Genomic DNA, 20,165 nt, shown 5'->3' with positions numbered 1-20,165 from the left:
AACATCTGAGGTTCAGATTCAAAAAGGAATGATGATACTATATTTGTGGACTTCGAGATAACTTTTTCCCCTCAACTTAGAGTTTAAGGAGGCACTACACATGGAACCAAGTAACCTAGCTACGCGTCTGACTGGTGGGCATGTTTTTTTTTTTATTGGTTTATTTTTCACAATAGCTGTAATCAGATGAAAAAGTGGTGGTTCAAACATTCTCTAAGGAATTTCAGTAGTGCCATAAGGTCCCTACCCAAACCTAACTATACATAAAACTTCTAAGAGGTGCCATGACCTAAAAAGTACACGCAGTCAGGTAACATATAAGGTCAAAGCTTTCTGTGTGGATGGTGTGTGGCTCTGCTCCTGAGCTTCATTTTTTTGTTTTTACTCCATGTTTTATTTAAAACAAAGTGCAGCATTTTGATGTTAATAAATTAAGACACAGCTGTGTTTTGATAATACCTGGAAGTCTCTTTCTTATACTATGCCCATGACAACATTTCAAAGATGTAACCAGAAAAATATCTAAGAAAACAGCTGGCTAGCATTCACAGTTTGGAAATACATCGATAAAGTAAAAGTTCAGATTCTTAAACAAATGATGTGCTCACTCCCATTATATGTGGGGGGGGGTAGGACTTGGCTCCAGAACTACCCACAAACTAATACCTACTCAATACTATATTTTTCCAAAATACGTAAAACCATGGACTGGAAAATGGAGAAATGACATGTACTTACCAAAATCATAAAGCAATTATAATGATTGTCAGGTTTTGAATCTGCATCACCACAGGCACTCCACCAATATGATGCTGTTAAGACCAGCTGATCACAAAGGTGCACAATGGACTGAAGCTCAAAGGCATACCAGAAGGAACTACTGGGGCCATCACTTATCAGCACACTGGTCTCTAGTGCTGAGAAGTCTAGATGAGCTGAGCAAGACAGAGTAATGTGCGGTAAGAGACTAAACGGGAGGCAAGTCTATACGAGGAAGGCATTCATATGCCCCCATAACAATAACAAATACTAATACCAGTTTGTTAACCAGGAGGGCGCACTGGACACAAACACTCATTTTTCAAGGGGCAACCTGGGAGGAATGTCTAGTTACTTGTGCAAGGTCCAGAGCAGTAAATGAGGTCTGACAGAATCAAACCCTGTGCCACAGGAACTACAGCTTGCAGCCTTAATCTCTGTGCCAACTGTCAGAAGCCCATGCCATGTCTGTGCATCATTTCCAACTGCATGATGCAGTGGTGGTCAAAATATCCACTACAGTTTCCTGATCACAGGTTAGCAACACCATTGCTATACACAAATGTTTTTACAAAGTGCGAGGGTCGCAGAAAAGCTCGGAAAGCAGAGGAAACCACTTAGGTTATGACTATATGATAAGGTCACAGTGCCTTTGATAGGTTTTAATTCCTAAAGGGAGCTATTCTGGAGTACACACAATTCAGATAAATGATTTTTATGTACAAGACGTTTTACAAAAAAAATTGACTCTGCGGCTTTTAATGATCCCAAGGTGAAGGGTTGAATGAAATCAACTACGCATCAATACCAACAACAGGCAGAACATACAACAGTTAAATTTAACAATCAAACAGGAAAGCATTTAGAAGGCTGTTGCCCCTTCAACCCCAACCACATGTAAAATGTAAAACAAACACCAGCGCTGCACATAGCCACAGACCACCTGCGGCTTGACGAAGTTGTACCCAAGCTAAATTGTCCATCAACTGAAAATGAATGAAGTTTAAGCTCGTGCATTTTCATTCATTCAGTACGATTCCAGTTCACTCAAAAGAGCAAATTACAACAGAACCTTCATTACCTCATTTACCATGCATAGTTTATAATACTGCAAGCAGTCTGTCAATTATCACAAAAATTACACCTACCAGGATCTGCAGCCGTGGACAGTGGATTGACAACTGAATTAAAGTGCCATCTGTAATCTGTTCAAAATAAGAAGCATAAAAGTTGGTTAGACAAAATCAAAGCACAGTCAATGGCCATCATATACACTTATGCAATGCAAAGACTAAAAAAAAATCAGTTCTGAAAATAAAAAGTATAGGGCTCTAGAATGCAGATAAATTAGCCAAACTTACAATATACTAAGAATGGTGTAATACCTGGAATAAGTGAAACCCTGTCTGCAATTACAAACATTTGACATCAAAAGGCAAAGCTAATTTCACTCAAGGATAAAAGGTTTGGTCTTTTACCTTCCTTAAAAAAGGCTAGAAGCTTACTAGAAAACATTTGACTGTTGGGGATTAATTTGAGGTCCTTTACTTTGCTAGAATGAGGGTTTGGAATGAAGAAATTTCCATCCCTTTTTAGAGGAGTCTGATGCCAAGTGGTAGTGTCATTTGAAAGAGAAGAATAAAACAAAATTGTCTTGGCCAGAACAAAGAAACTCAAGTAAAATGTTCCCCATCTTCAGAAGGTTTAGTACTAAAAAAGTTGGAAAGAAACCACAGAAAAGACCCTAGTTCAAAGAGATGTAAGAAGGCATGTGCTGCCCTCCCCAGGGTATGAGTTAACATGGTGCAAGAAAGTGGAAGTTAAATGGTTCATATATGATGAAAGCAGATTCATCTCCAGACGTCTTCATGGCTTCAAACTGATTCCTGTGTGTTTCTGCTCTCATTTTCTTTTAATATAGCTAAATATGAAACTGTTGTGGAGAATGTCAGTTTTTGTAAAAATACTTGCTATATTACTACAAAATGCTATCTTTACTTTGTTATATGCACAGTTTTAACTTCCATTAAGCTACCCTCAACTACTGTGAAATGGTAGCAACCTGTACATTCATAATAATTCTGGTTCTGATTACTGTCATTGCATTTGATTTGTCTCTTTCAACATGTTTATTCCTTGGCATCCAGATCATGGCAGAAAGTGTCCTTGGAGAACCCACTTATCTAGTAAGCAAACAAAGTCGTCCTGCCCATAAATAAAACTCAGAGAGACTGACATCTTCATATGTATTGTGTTTTACTGGTCACGGATGAAGAATGGCTAAAGGACCAACCGTGCTTCGACCATGGCTGCAACAAAGGTTACATTTGCTCTAGGCTTAAATCAAACATGTAATACTGTATTTGTTGATAAATGCTTTATATAGCTGGTTCTATTTCTAAAATCACATCTGCTGTTTTTCGTCATCTTGTTAGCTTTAGACATATAATGCTGACTGCACTTGACTTTGTAGTTGCTTTCGCTTGCTCTAGTTTGCTCTATCAACCATTGGATATGTTGTACTTACAGTCTACTGACTTTCATTACCTTGGGTATCACAGCGTACTGTTATAAAACTTTACTGTAGTTCATATACATAATATACTTGACCGGTTAATATCAAGTTGGGATATTCTTGTAACTCTACTGTTTAGAATGCTCCCTGCAATATTTTCATTCCATCTTGTCTTGCCTTTTGTTTAGAATGTTGCTTTTAAAGACAGGTTGTAGCTGAAAAAGGTCTCAGGACCATTCCACCTACCTGGTTAACAAATACTGACTGACTGCCTGCTGACTGACTGAAATTGTTTCCTACTAATCACTGCCAGTCAGCACCATTGGTAAGAGTGACTGGTTCCTTACTCAAGTACCCCATAACTCTCAGTCATTATTAGAAAACAGATTTATTTATTTAATATTTGTTAACCAGGTGGTTGGACTGGTACAGAGACCTTTTTCAGCCACAAGACAAGCTGTGAGGACCCATGTATTCCCTATTCTCCCCCATTAGTCACCTAATCCACATCACCTCTCCTTTGTACTCAAATCTGGAGAGATACCAGTTAGTAAACTTCTGTTTAGCCTTCTTATTCTGTTGTACTTTTCCTTTCTCCACTAACTTAAACATCAAGGATTCTATTTCTTGCATTTTAGGCCTATTCTGTGCTTTAAAGGTTCTCATCAAAACTTTCTAAGCTAATAATATAATTAAAAAGATCAGCTGCTTATTCCCTTCTAGCACCAGACTGTCCTCAGTATGACCCAATAAGAACAAACTCAGATGAAGCCCAATTCAGCCTCCAAACATTCTCACTAACACTTCCTGGATTACTACCCCCACCATTAAACTGAGTTAACCTTGGGCAATCTCAGAAGATGTGGACCCAATCTCCCCATACACATTGCTTACACTTCCAACATTCTCAATTTGCTCAGGAAACTCTTTTTTTACAGTCTAGCAGGGGTATAAAAGTCACAGCACTAGCACTTCAATGGAAAAATCCCAAAATGTCTTGATTTTGTATCATACTTAGGGCAACAGAGAAATCTGCTCCCACTCCTGAGGTTTATACTGCCTGTCCAACAAATTTCCCCATGACTCTTTTCAAGTAATCCATCTCTCCTTCCTTGAGTTCATATAAAACTTTAAGCCTCTTTCTCAATCCCATCTTTATTTCCTCTCCCACTCTTATTACCCTGTCTACAGATCCTGGCCTAGCCCCCCCACCAGTTGCTTCCGACTCATGTTTTCCTCACCTTCTCCAGCATTCTTTTACAAAATTAAATCACTGCTCACTAGACCATATTCATGCTATATATATTATTCCATTAGCAATCATCCTTACCCCACAGCTGATGCCAAAACAATGTAGATTTACATTTTCCCTTCCATACCCAGAAAAGTTTCCCCTCCTGAGTCTCTCTGTGCTGTGCACCAATTGGGATCAAATCAAAGACCATGCCCTAAACAATTTACTCTTGTAACAAGTTTTCATAACTTTCTGTATTCTGCTTACAAACTTCATGTTTGGTTGTTCGGAGCTTTGTCTCGATCACCCTAGTCATTCAAATTGATACAGTTGCTCAATCCATCCCAGGTGAACCCTGCAGATTTCCTCCTAACATGACACTCAGGTCAACTACACTAAACCTACACATTTTCTGAGTTATGGCACAACAGCAGCTCTCCAAATCGGGACTCTTCCACCAAAATGCTTAAGCAAAAGTAATCTAGTCAAGCTTCTTTTCTTTGCTGCTCCAGATAAACTTTACAGCCCATTTTTCATCCATGCTGAAAAAACAATCCTGCTCTTCACATATCTAGGGAAGAACAAACAGCTGTAAAGCTTGAACCTTCCGATCTAAATCCAGGCCAATTAGCTGACATTTTCAAAAGAACCCTCAAAATCTCTCATTAAATTTAGCATCTGTTAGTTACTGAGAACCATAAAATATGCCCATTAACTAAACAACCAACTATTTTAATTTGTTAGGTCAGACCAAGAATGAGAATAATAGATTTTCAATCACTGGAAAGGCTTACAATTAATCAGTGTTTCTGCCTTACCCTCATTAAACCTGTATCCCAATATTGGACTGAATCTAGCTATTAACTCAAATATTCTTTTAACAACTGCATTGGGATGGTCACCTACAAATAGAGATATTTTTAATTATTTTACAACCCAATCATATATTTTGTTAGCTGAGGCTCTTACAGCACAAGCCAGCTTTTGGGGTACAGTGTAAAATGCAAGGAAGAATAGGCATCCCTGGCAAGTGCCTGTAGTAAGCTGAAAATGTTCGGAGTCCTGCTGCTATTTTTATTTGTGATAACAATCCCCCATATCTCTTGTCTAATAAACATGTAAAAAATAAAGAGAGCTACTAAAACTTCAAACAAATATCTACATTCCATCCCCATCAAGTCAAACACCTCCTCTGCACCAAGGTTGACAATAGTGCTGATATGGGTGTTCTCAACTAACATCAATGTTCTAATTACATCATCATGACTGCCATCTTCCAATAAAGCCACACTGATCATATCAGATCAAACTCAGAATAAATACTTCCTATCCTTTTGGGTTAAAACTGCAACAAATATAGTAAAGCTGTATAAGAACTTTCCACAGCAGCATCAAAATAGATCACTGTTGCAGTATTGCTTACTGGCAAGGATGTGTCCGGTCAGTATACTGAAGCTTGTGCACCTTTCCTCTGGGGCCATATGTCTGAAACTATGTGTTGGTATACAAGGGACATATGGATGTGAAGTTCCTCGGAGCTTTTTTGCCCTAAAAGAGAAGATGGAGGCTAAAAAAAGAGAGTAATATTTAAATTTATGTCAGCAGGGATAAGAGGAAAGGTTAGGTCCACCTCAACCAAGGATCAAGGAAAGGAAAAAAAGTGAGGGAAAGAGGATGCATATACTGCAACAATGATCTACTTCGACATCTACTATTGTGATAAGTTCTTACTTATCTGTACTTTGTCTTTAACTTAATCACTATTGGAAAAATTCCAAAACCTTTCATATTACTGGAGAGAAGGATTGAGGCACAGACCTGGAGTCCAGAATACTGTGAAAAATGGACCTGACAAAACCCATTCTGGCTCTAGAAAAAGGCATCAATCCTGTAAGTGTTTTGTGAATGGAAGATCAAGTGGATGCTACTAGAAGAGCTTTTGAGCCCAGACTTTTGAAAAAGGCACTAGATGAAGCAACAGCCCTAGCATAATGTGCTTTGACCAGGCCTTGAAAGGATTTCCTATGAAAGGATTTCCTATGAAAGGAATAACAAAAATGACATCTCAAGAGAAATCCACCTGGAAATAGTTTCTTTAGAGATGGGGAAACCTCATCTTCTTGCCCTCATAAGCAACACACTCGTTTCCTAAAAGACTTCAGTTTTGTCCTTCCTTGTTCTGAGGATTTGGGATAAAAAGCTGATAGAGTAATGGATTGGTTCAAGAACATTTCATTGGCAACTTCTGACAAAGAATGGACTGATCCTACAAGAAACCCCATTTAGGAAAAGAAGGGAAAATATAGCAGCTTGTAACTCTGAGACTTGTTTTAACGGAAGTCAAAGTCTCCAGTAAAACTGTCTTCCATGTGCAAGTTTTAAAGAAGCTGGTTCAAAAGGAGAATGGGAGGAGTTAAGTTTTCTGATACATAAATCGGGACCCGAGGAAGAAAAATACATTTTCTAGGAGGCATGATACAAAGTATGCCTTTAAGGAACTGTAGCAACTCAAAGTGAATAAAGAAGTGAATTCATAGACAAACAGGTAGAAATGACAAATGAGGCTTTATAGAAGAATATGTCAGTCGAGAGTTCAGCAGCTCACATAAATAAGGATAATAAAGATACTGACTTGAGAATGGTCCTGTCAATTCTTATGGCACCAAACTGAAAAATCTATTCCATATGGAAAAGAAAGATTTTCTTGTGGCAGGTTTTCTCACCTCCTGTAATACCTGCAACACATCCTCAGAAAAAAGAGATGCCTAATGGCATCAAAAGCTGGTGTGCCTTCTGTGCGGAGTCTGCATGTCCTCCCTGTGGTCGCATGGGTTTCCTCCGGGTGCTCCTCCCACATTCCTAAGACATGCTATAGGTGGATTGGACACTCTAAATTGGCCCTAGGTGTGAGTGCATGCATGTGTGCGCCTTCTGTGGAAGGTTGGGCACTGGGGCTGGCAACTCGACACCGTAAAACTCAACTGCCAATCATGGGCAGACAGGTGATCCGCTGTGGTGACCCCTAACTGGGAAAAGCCAGAAGAAGACAGAGCCCTTTTCTTGTGTGAACAAGTTCATCCTGCGAGGCAACTTGTGGTGACTGTCTCTGCTATACAAAAAAGACAAGAGAAACAATATTAATGGGCCAAAATGGGTTCACCAAAATTATCTTTGGGCTTTCCTTCCTGATGTTTGGTAGGATTTTCAGAATTAGGGGAAAGAAAGGAAATGTCAGTCTTTTGTAAATGGAAATTCCTTTAGACAAGGCATATGTCCTCCATGTATCTTGGGCATGGCACTCTGGAGCAGAACAGTTGCAGCAACCAGTTCAGGGTGGAGCAAACAAGTCTTTCTGGGAGGTTTCTCCAATGATGGAGAATCTAAAGGAAGACCTCTCTACGCAAGATCCATTCGTGAGGACCTGTTGTCAATCTGCTCAAATAATCCACCACAGAATTCATCTCTGATGGGATGCAAATTACTTGTAGGAAAAGGATGTGATGGACAATAATTTCTGATGTTCTCACAGCTAACCTGCAGAGATTAACATGTTTGCTATTGTCTTGTCCCTATACCTTGGACTTCTGTATTCAATGAAAAGGCTCTGCAGGCTGGGTCTGAAGCAACTATGGAGACGTCCTGAAGGGAAGAGGGAATCAAAAAGTTCATTCCTGGATTTATGACCTCTGGTTGATCCAACAAAGGAATTTTTCTTCACTAAGGGCAGGAGAGGAATTGGGAAGTTCAGGAAGTGGCAGTGTTGTACCCAGACTGATCTGAGGTACCACTGAACCTTTCTCAAGTGGAGTCTAGCAAATGGAATCATCCACATTGTTGAAGCCATGTACCCTAAGGCTCTCATCTTTTTTACTGAAGTCATTTCTAAATGGAGGAAGAGACTGGAAGTAAGAAGTCAGAGCATGCATCTTGCCCTGAGGAAGGAATGCCACCATACAAATGTTTTTAGAATCCATCCTAGGAAAACTAGAGCCTTTGACGACTACAGGATAGATTTCTTTCAGTTTGGGTGAAACCTAAGTGAAGAAATAGATCCATAGAGACCGGAAGGTCCTGTACAAGTAAGTCTTTTGAGGAAGCCTGGATAAGATCATCATCCAAATAAAGGTATACACAGACACCCCAGAGACCACAGAATACCATGGGAAGGGCTAGACATTTTGTGAATAGTCTTGGGGCTGTAGAAAGACCAAAGGGCAAACCTGAAAATTAAAAATGAAATTGCAAAGCACAAAATAATTTTCTGTGATCTGAATGAAAAGGTATTTGAAGGGTCACCAGGATGACTTGAGGATCATAGGCAGAACAGTCTGGAGCGAGAGAGAACATTTTGAATTCTGGAATTCTTAACAAGGTGCTTTGGATAAATCCAAAATGGGTCTCCATATTCTCTCTTTTCTTGATACAAGAAACACTTGAATAAAATCCCTGTCCTTTTTGAATGTATGGGACTAATTCTAGTTCCTTGGTGCAACAAATCTTAAAGGAGTGGAAATACCAGGTGCTTTTAGTTTTGGGGGAAGGTAAGGAATTCCAGAAGGGGGAGGAAGAAGACTCCATTTTAACTTGTGGTCCTTCTGAATTAAACTGAGAACCATTTGTCTGACATTATGTCTTCACAGTGTCAGGTACTTAGGAAGTTTCCCTGAAAGGGTGGTGGGAAGTAGGAAGAATGGCAGTCTTAAGTCAGGTTTGTCAGCAAAGGATCCTTTAGGTTCTTTGAAGTCTGTTTTGGAATTTTCCTGCCATTTATTTTTTTAGAATCATCTACCATTTTGCTGAAATGTTTGGTCTTTGCAAAAAAAATTATCCTGCCTTTGAAGAACAGCTCCTCTGGAATTTTGGCACAGGGGAGAGAAAAAACTTGCTTAAAGTCCTGCATAATTTTTCCTCATTCTTTTGTAAGTTTTTGAAAATCTCACCAGTTACTGAACCAAAAAGACTGCCCTGTCCAAAGAAGTGTCAAGTAAATTAACCGTGACATCTTCAGGGAAGTATTGTAAGCACAAGATAGAATATCTTAACACAAATCCAGTTGCTGTAGCCCTAGAAGATGCATCAGCAACATCATAACAGCACTTTACTGAACAAGTCTGACATTCAGATAGCTTGATAAGTAAAAGCAAGAGGTAGGCTTTACTGCCAGAGTCAGAAACCACTGATATTAGTCTGTTTATACTATTAGAAATGGACAAAAGGTACCTGATCGTATGAGTTTGGCAGTTAATTGCATGGAAAGAAAGTGTAGCAGAAGTGTAGATATTCTTTTCATACCAATCCACGGCACTATAATCTTTGTCACTGGATAATGCAAGGGTAAGTGTTTAGTTGCTTTAGCAGACGCGATAAAAATCACAGCGAGATATGAAGGATTTTTGCATGAGAGTCTGCTACCTTGTAAAATCTATCTGATTTCTTTGGGGCAGGTGGCTGTGACTATGGAGTCAGACAAGAATGTGTACTGTAGAGCATCAAGCACTGGACAATAGGTGAAGAGCTTAGGAACATACACATTTACCAAGTCATAGTATTTCTTCTGCATGGCTGCATCACACCTTTAAGATAGTATCTCTAAAGGACAATTCCTCCAAAGTCAAGTCAGGAGAAAGGTCATTTTCATCCTCCAACTCAAACCCTATATCAAAATGGATTTGTAAAAAGTAAGCCCCAAGTATTCCTTGTCAGAATCAGAATCCTTTTCCTCTGAAGACATATGTTTTTCTCTTCTGAGGAATTGAAAAAGAGGAAATAAACTACAGAGATTTTAATGAGATCAAAGTTTTAAAAGGCCCTTGAAAAAAATTATAGCACTCCTGCTGTGGAGCAAGTAGAAAAGGCGTTAACAGGAGGACAGGTAAGCAGGGTTTTCTGCTGCATCTTTTTGGAAGTATCAGCGTATCAGCAGAAACCATGTAAGGAGGAGACTCCTGACATGTCTCAGTAAATGTACCAGGGATATCATCTCAAACAAGGACCTGTGTAATGTCCTCAGGTCTATCAGAAAGAAATCAGCCAAGGTTCCCATTTTGCTGTATTACCAGTTGTCTGATCAGCTGCATGAAAAATACCTTTGAGCTGTACTGTTGACCACCAAAGGGGACATGACAGTAGAAACGGCAAAAGAAACTGGGCCACAACAAGAGAAATCCATGATCAACCATACAACATTAAAATCCAAAAGTTTTGGCAACTTAACTTTCTTTTGCAGCTACTGAAGGATGTCAAGAGAGATGACTTGGAGGCCATCCACTCTCACTCAAGCTCCAGAAGTCTCAGATTAAAAAAAAATGTTTTGCAGAAGCTAAACAACTGTCAGTCACATAGGAAACAGAAATAGACTTTCTTCTCAGGCTGGGGGGTAACAAAGTTCTATATCATCTGGATTTCTCATGTACATTGGCCTGAGAACAGCAGAGTCTCTTTACAGTCTTTGAGCATCATCAAAATTACTGCTTTCTTCCAAGACTGATGTCATAGGTTCATAGGTAGATACTAAGCTATCTGCCCTAGGGCATTTATAAGCCTAGCCAGAGTGTATTTGGCTTCCGCCTCCCTATTAGATTAGCCTACTGTGCCTCTGTAAAGTAGGTCACAGAAGGTACCCTTTTAAGATTACTGTGCCTCTGTCTAGCAGGGAGACACAAGAGATCCCAGGGGTGAATTTGCGATTTCCCATCCACGCGTCCAGATTTTGCTTGAAGAGGGTCAGCGAGGGGCTATGTCTAACATGAATTGGGATTCTATTCCAGAGTGAGGGGAGCCTCTGGGAAATGAATCTGTCCCTCCAGCATGTCCTATTTATTTTTGTGCTGAGGTTTAGGTCCCTGGAGCGTGTAGCTCTAAGGGACTTGGATTTTTTGAGGTGGAGCATGTCCATTAATTTTGGGTTTGACATGGCTTTGTACGTCAGGCATAGATCGCCTCTGAGTAGGCGGTAAACAACTGAGTAGAGCTGGAGTTTCTTTAGTCGAGCTGCATAGGACATCTGTTTGTAGCCCATGATCCTCTTGGTGAGGTACTTTTGGGGTCTCTCCAGTTGGTGCAGGTGTCGGGTAAGGTACATCCCAAAAGGGACATTGTATTCAATTATGGGCCTGATGAGTGACGAGTAGAGGGGCACAATGACCTCTCGATCTAGATGCGAACCCTTTCGTGATAAGGTGGGCTATATAGAAGGTCTTTCTAACCACTTTGGCAACGTGATTATCAAAGGAGAGATTACTATCTACGTTGGTCCCCAAATCTCTAATTACTTCTTCCGTACTTAATGGATTACCACCTATGTGGTAATTTGTGGGCACCTTGTTTTTCCCAAAGGGGATGACTATGCACTTTTTAGCATTTAGCTTGAGGCCGTGGCTCTGGCACCAAGCATCCGTCTCTGTGAGACCCCTATGGAGGATGCTTGTGTCAGCTGGAGATTCGATTATGGCCCCCAGTTTGTCAGCCATAATCCCCCTGTGTTAGCCTGAACCTCAGAGAAGTATATACCGAACAAGAGAGGTCCCAGAACTGAGCCCTGTGGGACGCCACTTGTAACTGGTTTGGATTCGGACATGGCACCTGCGATTCTGACCATGTGGGTTCTATCTCTGAACCAGTTTGCAACCCATCTTGTGATATAGGGGTTGATATTTAAGCTGGTAAGATTATTTATGATGCCCGAGTGGGGTATTGTGTCGAAGGCTTTTGCGAGTTCCAGGTAGGCTGTGTGGACTACCTTGCCCTCATCTATGGCTTTGGTAACTGTTTCAAAGAAATCAACTAGGTTTAAGAGGCAAGATCTGCCCTTAAAGCTGAATTGGGTAGGGTCCAGTGTCTGGAGGCTCCCAATGTCTTTGTTTATGAGTTCCATGATAATACGCTCCATAGCTTTACAGACCAGACTAGTCAGGCTTATGGGGCGATAGTTTCCGGGGTCCTTGTGATTATCTTTAGTGTCTAGGGCAATTTTTCTTTCGAAACTGGCCTTTGATGATTTTATGAGAGATCGAAGTTTCTTGCTAATACTGATCAGAGATGCCTTCCCTTTTTGGGATTTTGCTCTGTCATGTAGTAGCTTCCTCCTTCTGTTGTATAGCTTATTTATGGCCGGGGTCCACCAGACCGGTCTCCTGTTTTTGGAGGAGTGAATCTTGGTTTTATTTGGGATAGCACGATCCATGCATTCCTGCAGGTGCTCACAGAATGCATCTGTAAAGGATTCTGCAGATTGGGCTGTATTATCCTCTGCCCATGGGCTTTGAAGGATTCCACCTCAGTCTTGACAAGTGCAAAGTTGGCTTTTGAGAAATTCTTTACAGTGATTTCCTTGGCTGGGGGTGGGGATGGGATATGGATGTCCAGGGAAATTTGTTAATGGTCTGATCTTACCAATGAGGGGTTTACCTCTGGTGTGGAACATAGAGTCCCCATGTTGGTGATGACCAGGTCCAATATGTTGTTCCCTCTTGTGGGAGTGGTGACCAGTTGTTCCATTGCGTTAGAGTTTATAAATTCAAGGAACCGTTGGGCGAGGGTATTTGGGCTTGAGTAGTTTTCCCAGTCAATGTTTGGGTAGTTGAAGTCACCCAATAACATAGTGTTTGGAGAGACCTTCATATTCTCCAGTGTTCTCAGGAATGCCAAGTGAGGTTCCTGTAATATGGAGGGTGTTTTGTAGCAGGCTACAAACTGAAAGGCAGTTTTGCCCACTGTTAGTTGCACATGGATGGTTTCCGATGCTTCGTGCAGTACCAGTAACCTGGAGGTGTAGGTATCTTTGATGAATATAGATACTCCCCCTCCTTTTGTGCTTCGGTCCGAGTTTTGGGGCCGAAACGCATGGTATGAGTTATAACCTGGTAGTGCTGGGGTGCTCTCAGGAGCCTTGAACCAGGTTTCTGTTACTGCACAGACATCGATTTTCTCCATACTGTGGAGAGCCTAGAGTGCGTGCATCTTGAGGTTTAGACTTCTGGCATTGAGTAGCATTACCTTTAGTTTTTTTATCCTTGGGCTGTCTATGGAGGTGGGTTTGTTCTTTGAGCCTTGCCTAAAAAAGGCACTATGGGGGTGGCAAGAGCCTTGGCCAGTATACGAAAGCCTAAGGGTGACAGGTGCAAGCCGTCCCTAGCAAAGCAACGTGGCTTGTCGAGCATGTCATCCCAGGCTGACAGACACTGGATCCCCTTTGAATGACACCAATACTTTAGCCAATTGTTGAAACTGATCATTTTGTCTTTATACTGTGGCATCATTCTTGGTGAGGGCAAGATGCTACTCAAGGTCAGGGTCATACCAGCCTGGGCTACATGGTCAGAGAGCTCCTCTATGTCTCTTTTCATGTAGTCCAGGGAGGTACGTCTCAGGTCATTCACACCAGCATTGACAATGACGGAGTCATACTTGTACTTGCTTTGGAGTGACCTGAGTGCTTGCGTTATGTGGCGGATCCTGGTACCCGACAGGCAGCTTACAGTGACCTTCTCCTTGTTCAGTCTGGTGAGTGGGACGTCAGTGTGCCGGACAATAGATTCCCCTATAACAAGAGTATTTGGTGTGTTGTTTGGCCTTAAGGGCTGTGACTGTGAGGCACACTGACTTTGTGAGACATGTGATTCATGGGTATTGTTGAGGGGTGGCTGTTGCTTGGATATCTGCTTAGGAGGTCTTTGCTGTTTAGGCAGATTTTTATTTAGAGCCTCTGAGTATGTTTTTGTGCGTTTATGTGTTGGGTATGCAGATGCAATAGGTCTGTGTGAGACTGGATTTGTGGTGTGGGTGATTACCTTTTCCTCCTGACTGACTGTGCCAATCTTGGGTTGAGAGAGCTCTGCCTCCAGTTTGGCTGTGTAACTGCATCTCTCACATGTATTACAGTTTGTTAGAAGGAGGAGAGGGTTGTTTGTGTACATAAGGCAATTGTAAAATTGCCTCAAAATTCCCAGATTCACCAGCTGGACTGGAGAGTAACCTTGAAACTGACCCTTGGACATACCAGATTAGTATAGGGAACTGGTTTTTGACTGATCAGATTAGGGAATGGAACTGATTTTTCACTTGATCAGGAAGGACCATCTCCTGTAAAGAGAGTTTTACTCATAATCCATACTCAGGATGTCACTATCCTATCCACATTTAAATCTCCACAACACAAAACAGAGGTCATCCTAGCCAGGAGACTTGTTCATAAGCCTGTTCCATAAATATATGTGTCCAGTTCATCTTAAGTCACAGGTATCATCAAGCTCCCTAGCTTCAGACTGGGATAACTTTAGTAATTCATTATTCTGGAGAAACTTCTTCTGGAGACTGTCCTGTCCTAATTCCCAGAATTTTGGTTTAATAAAGCATTTTGAAATGCTTCTTAATTTCTAACATCTTTACAAGATGCATCCCCAGGCTGTTTGTACTTTCATCTCTCACCACATCTAATATCTGTGCAACTTTCTGCTCTCAGTTTAAATGCCAGTCTTGTCCCTATAGTTGCCTTCAGGGAGGAATCAAAACACAGACCTCTTTGAAACTGCATTCTTCTCTCAAAATACTGCTTTAAATCTTGCCTCCTCAAATCACTAATTATCTTCCTATCTTAATGGTACCATTATTTTTGGTACTACATAACTGAATATGCTCAAATCTGTTTGAAAAATCTTTAAAATATATGATGGAAATTTCCAAGTGCCACTTCTTTTTCTCCCTCACATCCATTTCCAGTTCCATTACTACAGCAGCATGATCCCACCAAAGTTTCAGACAAACACTGACTGTTTGGTTTGCATGCATGCTTTTTAACAACCTACTCAGTCTGGACAAAAGCCACGTATTTCGAGAAAAGGAATGTGGACAAACTTTCAACTTAAGCACTCAAGCCATTCATTTCTCAGCCCAGCACTTGCTCAAAACTCATAGCAAGCACTTATAAACCCTAGCACTAGACTCTCCTATACTGTACAGAAGGACAAGGCTCTCTATTCAACCTTACCAGCCATTCAGTAAAACAGTTCACTGTACCTATCCAGACATGTCCAAAGGGCAGTTTCAGGCATACTCTCCAGTCCAACTGGTGAATCTGGGCATTTTGAGGCAATGTTACAACTGCTTCATGTACACAGACAACCCTCTCCTCCTACCACCTAACACTAATACATGCAAGAGATGCAATTATACAGCCAAACTGGAGGCTAAATTCTCTCAACCCAAGGCTGGATCAGACAGTCAAGAGGAGAAGGGAAATACTTGCACCACACCACCAGTCTCACATAGACCCATTAAACCAGCACCGGCAAAAAACACACATAAATACACAAAAACATACTCGGAGGCTCTAAATAAAAATCTGCAAAAGCAACAGAGACCTCCAAAGCAGACATCCAAGCAACCTCCACCCCCCAACACAAACCATGAAACACATACTTCACAAAACCAGTGTGCCACGAAATCACAGCCCTTAAGGCAAAACAACATACCCAACATACTAGTAATAGGTGACTCTATAGTCAAACACACTGACATCCCACTCACTAGGCTGAATAAGGAGAACGTTTTTGTTAGCTGCCTGTTGGGTGCCAGGATCCACCACATAACACAAGCACTCAGGTCACTCCAGAACAAGTACAAATACGACTCTGTCATTGTCCATGTTGGTGTGCATGACCCGAGCCATACCTCCCTGGACTACATGAAAAGAGACATGGAAGAGCTCTTTGATCTTGTAGCTTAGGCCGGTATGACCCTGACCCTGAGTAGCATCCTGTCCTCACCAAGAATGACACCACAGTATAAAGAAAAAATTATCAATTTCAACAATTGGCTAAGTTTCTGGTGTCATTCAAAGGGGATCCAGTGTCTGTCCGCCTGGGATGACATGTGCAACAAGCCACGCTGCTTCGCTAGAGATGGGTTGCACCTGTCACAGTTAGGCTTTCGAATACTGGCCAAGGCTCTTGCCACCCCCATAGTGCCTTTTTTGGCAAGGCTCAAAAGACAAACCCACCGCCATAAACAGCACAAGTAACAAAAAACTGAGGATAATGCTACTTAATGCCAGAGGTCTAAACCTCAAAATGCATGCACTCGAGGCACTCCTCAGTATGGAGAAAATCGATATATGTGCAGTAACAGAAACCTAGTTTAAGGCTCCAGAAAGCACCCCCAGCCCCAGCACTACCAGGGTACAGCTCATACCATACATTTCAGCCACAGAACCCGGACCGAAATACAAAAGGTAGGGATGCATCCATATTCATCAAGGATACCCTCACCTCCAGGTTAGTGTCACAGCACGATGCTTCACAGGTCATCCACGTGCAACTAACAATGGGCAAAACTGCAATTCAATTTGTAGCTTGCTACAGATCACCCATGTCCCAGGACCCCCATTCAGCATTTCGGGAAACACTGGGAAATATAAAGGTCCTACCAAACACCCTAATATTGGGTGATTTCAATTACCCAAACATTAATTGGGAGAACTACTCAAGTACTAACTCCCTTACCCAACATTTCCTAGAATTTATAAACTCAAACGCCCTGGATCAACTGGTCAACACTCCCACCAGAGGTGACAACATATTGGACTTGGTCATCACCAACATGGGCGACCCCTCACTGGTTAGATCTGACCATAAACAAATCACTTTGGATATCCACATTCCGCCCCCACCCCCAGACAAGGAAACCACAGTGAAAAACTTTTCAAAAGCAAACTTCACGTTCCTAAGACCGAGGTGGAAAGTTTCAAGGCCCCCATGCTAAAGGATAACATTGCCTAAGCTGCAAAATCCTTTACAATTGCATTCTACGGGTACCTACAAGAATGCATGGATCGTGCTATCCCAAGCAAAACCAAGACTTACTCCTCTAAGAAAAGGAAACCAGTCTGGTGAACTCCTGCCATAAACAAGCTATACAATAGGAGGAGGAAACTAGTACAGAAGAGAGTAAAATCCCAAGACGGGAAGACATCACTGATCAGTATCAGCAAGAAACTACGATCCCTCATAAAATCATCCAAGGCGAGTTTCGAAAGAAAAATTGCCAAGGATTCCAAAGATAACCACAAGGCATTCTTTAGCTATGTCAAGAATCTAAGTAGCAATGCTCAGATCTGCTCAGAGTTAGTGTAGAATGGCACAAAATACACTGAACCGACCGATATTGCCAACATCCTGGCAGACAGGTTCAGTGCAAACTTCACCCCCCTCTCACCCCCAAAAGGGCCCATAACCATATCAGAAGAATGTAAATGTAAAGACAGTAACCTGATCTCTACCACGATGTAAAAAAGACACACTTGAGAATCCAAAAGGCAGTAAGCAGAAATTAAACAGCAAATATTAAAGTAGAACACTTGTGGTTAAAAGTCCATGAAGCAGTCAGACAACGTAGCAAAATTGTAGTAAAAAAGCTCCTTTAATCCAAAAAATAGTGGGTAACGGTAAGCGCTTTCGCGTGGGTGCAACCACGCTTCCTCAGACAAAGAAAAACCCCACATACACTGTTTAAATAGCATAAGCTAAACTCTAAATTATGTCAATTAAACTGTGTCAATTAAACTAATTGGCAACAAGTGCTTTAAAGAAAAAATAGCCTAACTAACATCCATCTAGCAACTGTACAGCAGTATAAAATGCAAAACGTAACAATGCAAAATCACAAATATCAAATTTCTAGACCATATCCAAAGACATATCATCTGTGAAATCATTTATAAACATTAATTAAACAGGAATAGGACAAAGAGAAGCAAATGCAAGAGATAAATATCAATTGCAGGTTAGCGTAAAGCTAAACGAACCAACAAAGGTGTCACTGAGACACAACTTCTCCCTCTGCATTCCCCAAACACAACTCTACAGATATAAATCTCCTAACCATTTAATGGTAAAATAAAATATTGATAAACAATAGTTATTTTTGCAACAAATAAAGAATATATACATATATAATGATTAGTCAGAAAATGCAGTTTAACACCAGTAACATGTTACGAAAAGCCAAGTAACTAAAATTAAAATCAGACTAATCTATCTAAACATCGGACTGTAAATAAACAATAAAACTTGTGCTTAGCAGAAGATGTAAACGTGCTAGCTAATAGAGGCTTTATAAGCAAAACTATAAATAAGATTGTATATAAAACATACCGCTGTTAAGTATAGTTTCCGTCCAGTGAAAGGCGAATGCTTGCAATACAGCTACCGATTAACACTAAGCATGTCTTTTAGGACAGCTTACTAACACAAGGCAACAAGCAAAACAGCCTTATCGGTCTAGAAACTAGATCGTAAACTTATACTAACAAAAGATATAAATATGCTAAGTGTCAAAACATTATATACAAAACTGCTTATAAAAAATATGTTTGCAACATACCGTTACTAAGTATGAATTCCGCTCTTTTAAAGGCGAATGCTTGTAGTGCAGCCGCCAATTAACACTAAATATATTTATACAGAGCAATTTGCTACTACAAAGCAACAAATAAATAATAAAAGAAATATAAAAAATGCCTAACATATTATTTATGCCTAGGGGATTTTTATATAAATATATATAAATATAACTGTACTGAGTATCAATAACATTATAAACAAAACTGTTTATAGAAAGTGTGTTTGCAACATACCGCTACTAAGTATAAATTCCGTTCTTTTAAAGGCGAAAGCTTGCACTGCAGCCGCCAATTAACACTAAATGTATTTATTCAGAGCAGTTTGCTACTACAAAGCAGCAAATAAATAATAAAGAAAATATAGAAAATACCTAACACGTTATTTATATCTAGAGGACTCTATATATCTATATATAAATGTTAAAGTGTCTCTCGAGTATCATTTTATAATATAAGAAATATATATAGATATAAAGATATATTATGATAAAATGCTTCATGGATAATATACAAAAGTAAAAATAAAGATATATATAAAAATGTATGAATGAAGATAATATATCTAAATGTACATGAAGTCAATAGCTATGAGTTATGAGATCATATACATAAAATAAATTTTATAATTAAGTCAGTATTTAAATTTATCATATATTCATACCATTTTAACATGGGAATCAAGAAATATGTATAAAATTTTTTTATATATTGTAACCTTAATATTCCGATTTCAAAAAAGTGCATAAAGAATTAAAAAATAAAAATTTTAAAACCAAAATATCCAAAAAATCCCCAAAAAAATCCCCAAAAAAAATCCAAAAAATAATTGATGAAATTTGTAACTATAAACTATAATTCAAAAATATATATATATATAACCTAACTTATAATTTCATTTATTTATTTCCTATACATAATATACAAATTTATTTATTACAAAATATAAAAAATGAAAATCTAAAATATTATAGAATAAAATATTATAGACTTACAGTCATTTTATATTAACAGTTAATTTAACGTTTCCTAGTATTCAAAATAGGCTTAATAGACACAAAAGTATTAAGCCCAGGATAATTGTGAGCATTAAACTTCAATATCCATCTAAGTTCTGCTAAAGCTAGGCTATTAGAATCATCTCCCCCTCTAACATTTAAAGGCACCAGTTCTAGTACTCTAAACAAAAATGTATGGTCTTTATGAACTTTTATATGCTGTGCTAAAGCATTTGTATCTGATGCTTTCTTGATTTCGTATAGATG

The 20,165-nt window shown here is 39.8% G+C and overlaps 1 protein-coding gene across 1 annotated transcript in view; it reads right to left on the bottom strand.

The window, feature by feature from the left end:
• Positions 1 to 20,165, bottom strand: part of FBXL20 (F-box and leucine rich repeat protein 20) — a 2,487,640-nt gene that overhangs the window by 198,458 nt on the left and 2,269,017 nt on the right. Inside the window, exon 14 of the mRNA XM_044055052.1 lies at positions 1,908 to 1,964. Coding sequence (XP_043910987.1) covers positions 1,908 to 1,964 — 57 coding nt within the window. The remainder of the gene's footprint in view (positions 1 to 1,907; positions 1,965 to 20,165) is intronic.

The sequence above is a fragment of the Protopterus annectens genome, chromosome 13.part0, assembly GCF_019279795.1.
Source record: "Protopterus annectens isolate FY-2018-M chromosome 13.part0, PAN1.0, whole genome shotgun sequence".
In the NCBI taxonomy this organism is placed as follows: domain Eukaryota; kingdom Metazoa; phylum Chordata; order Ceratodontiformes; family Protopteridae; genus Protopterus; species Protopterus annectens.
The sequence above is the reverse complement of the archived record's forward strand: the minus strand, read 5'-3'. Positions and strand labels throughout refer to the sequence as shown.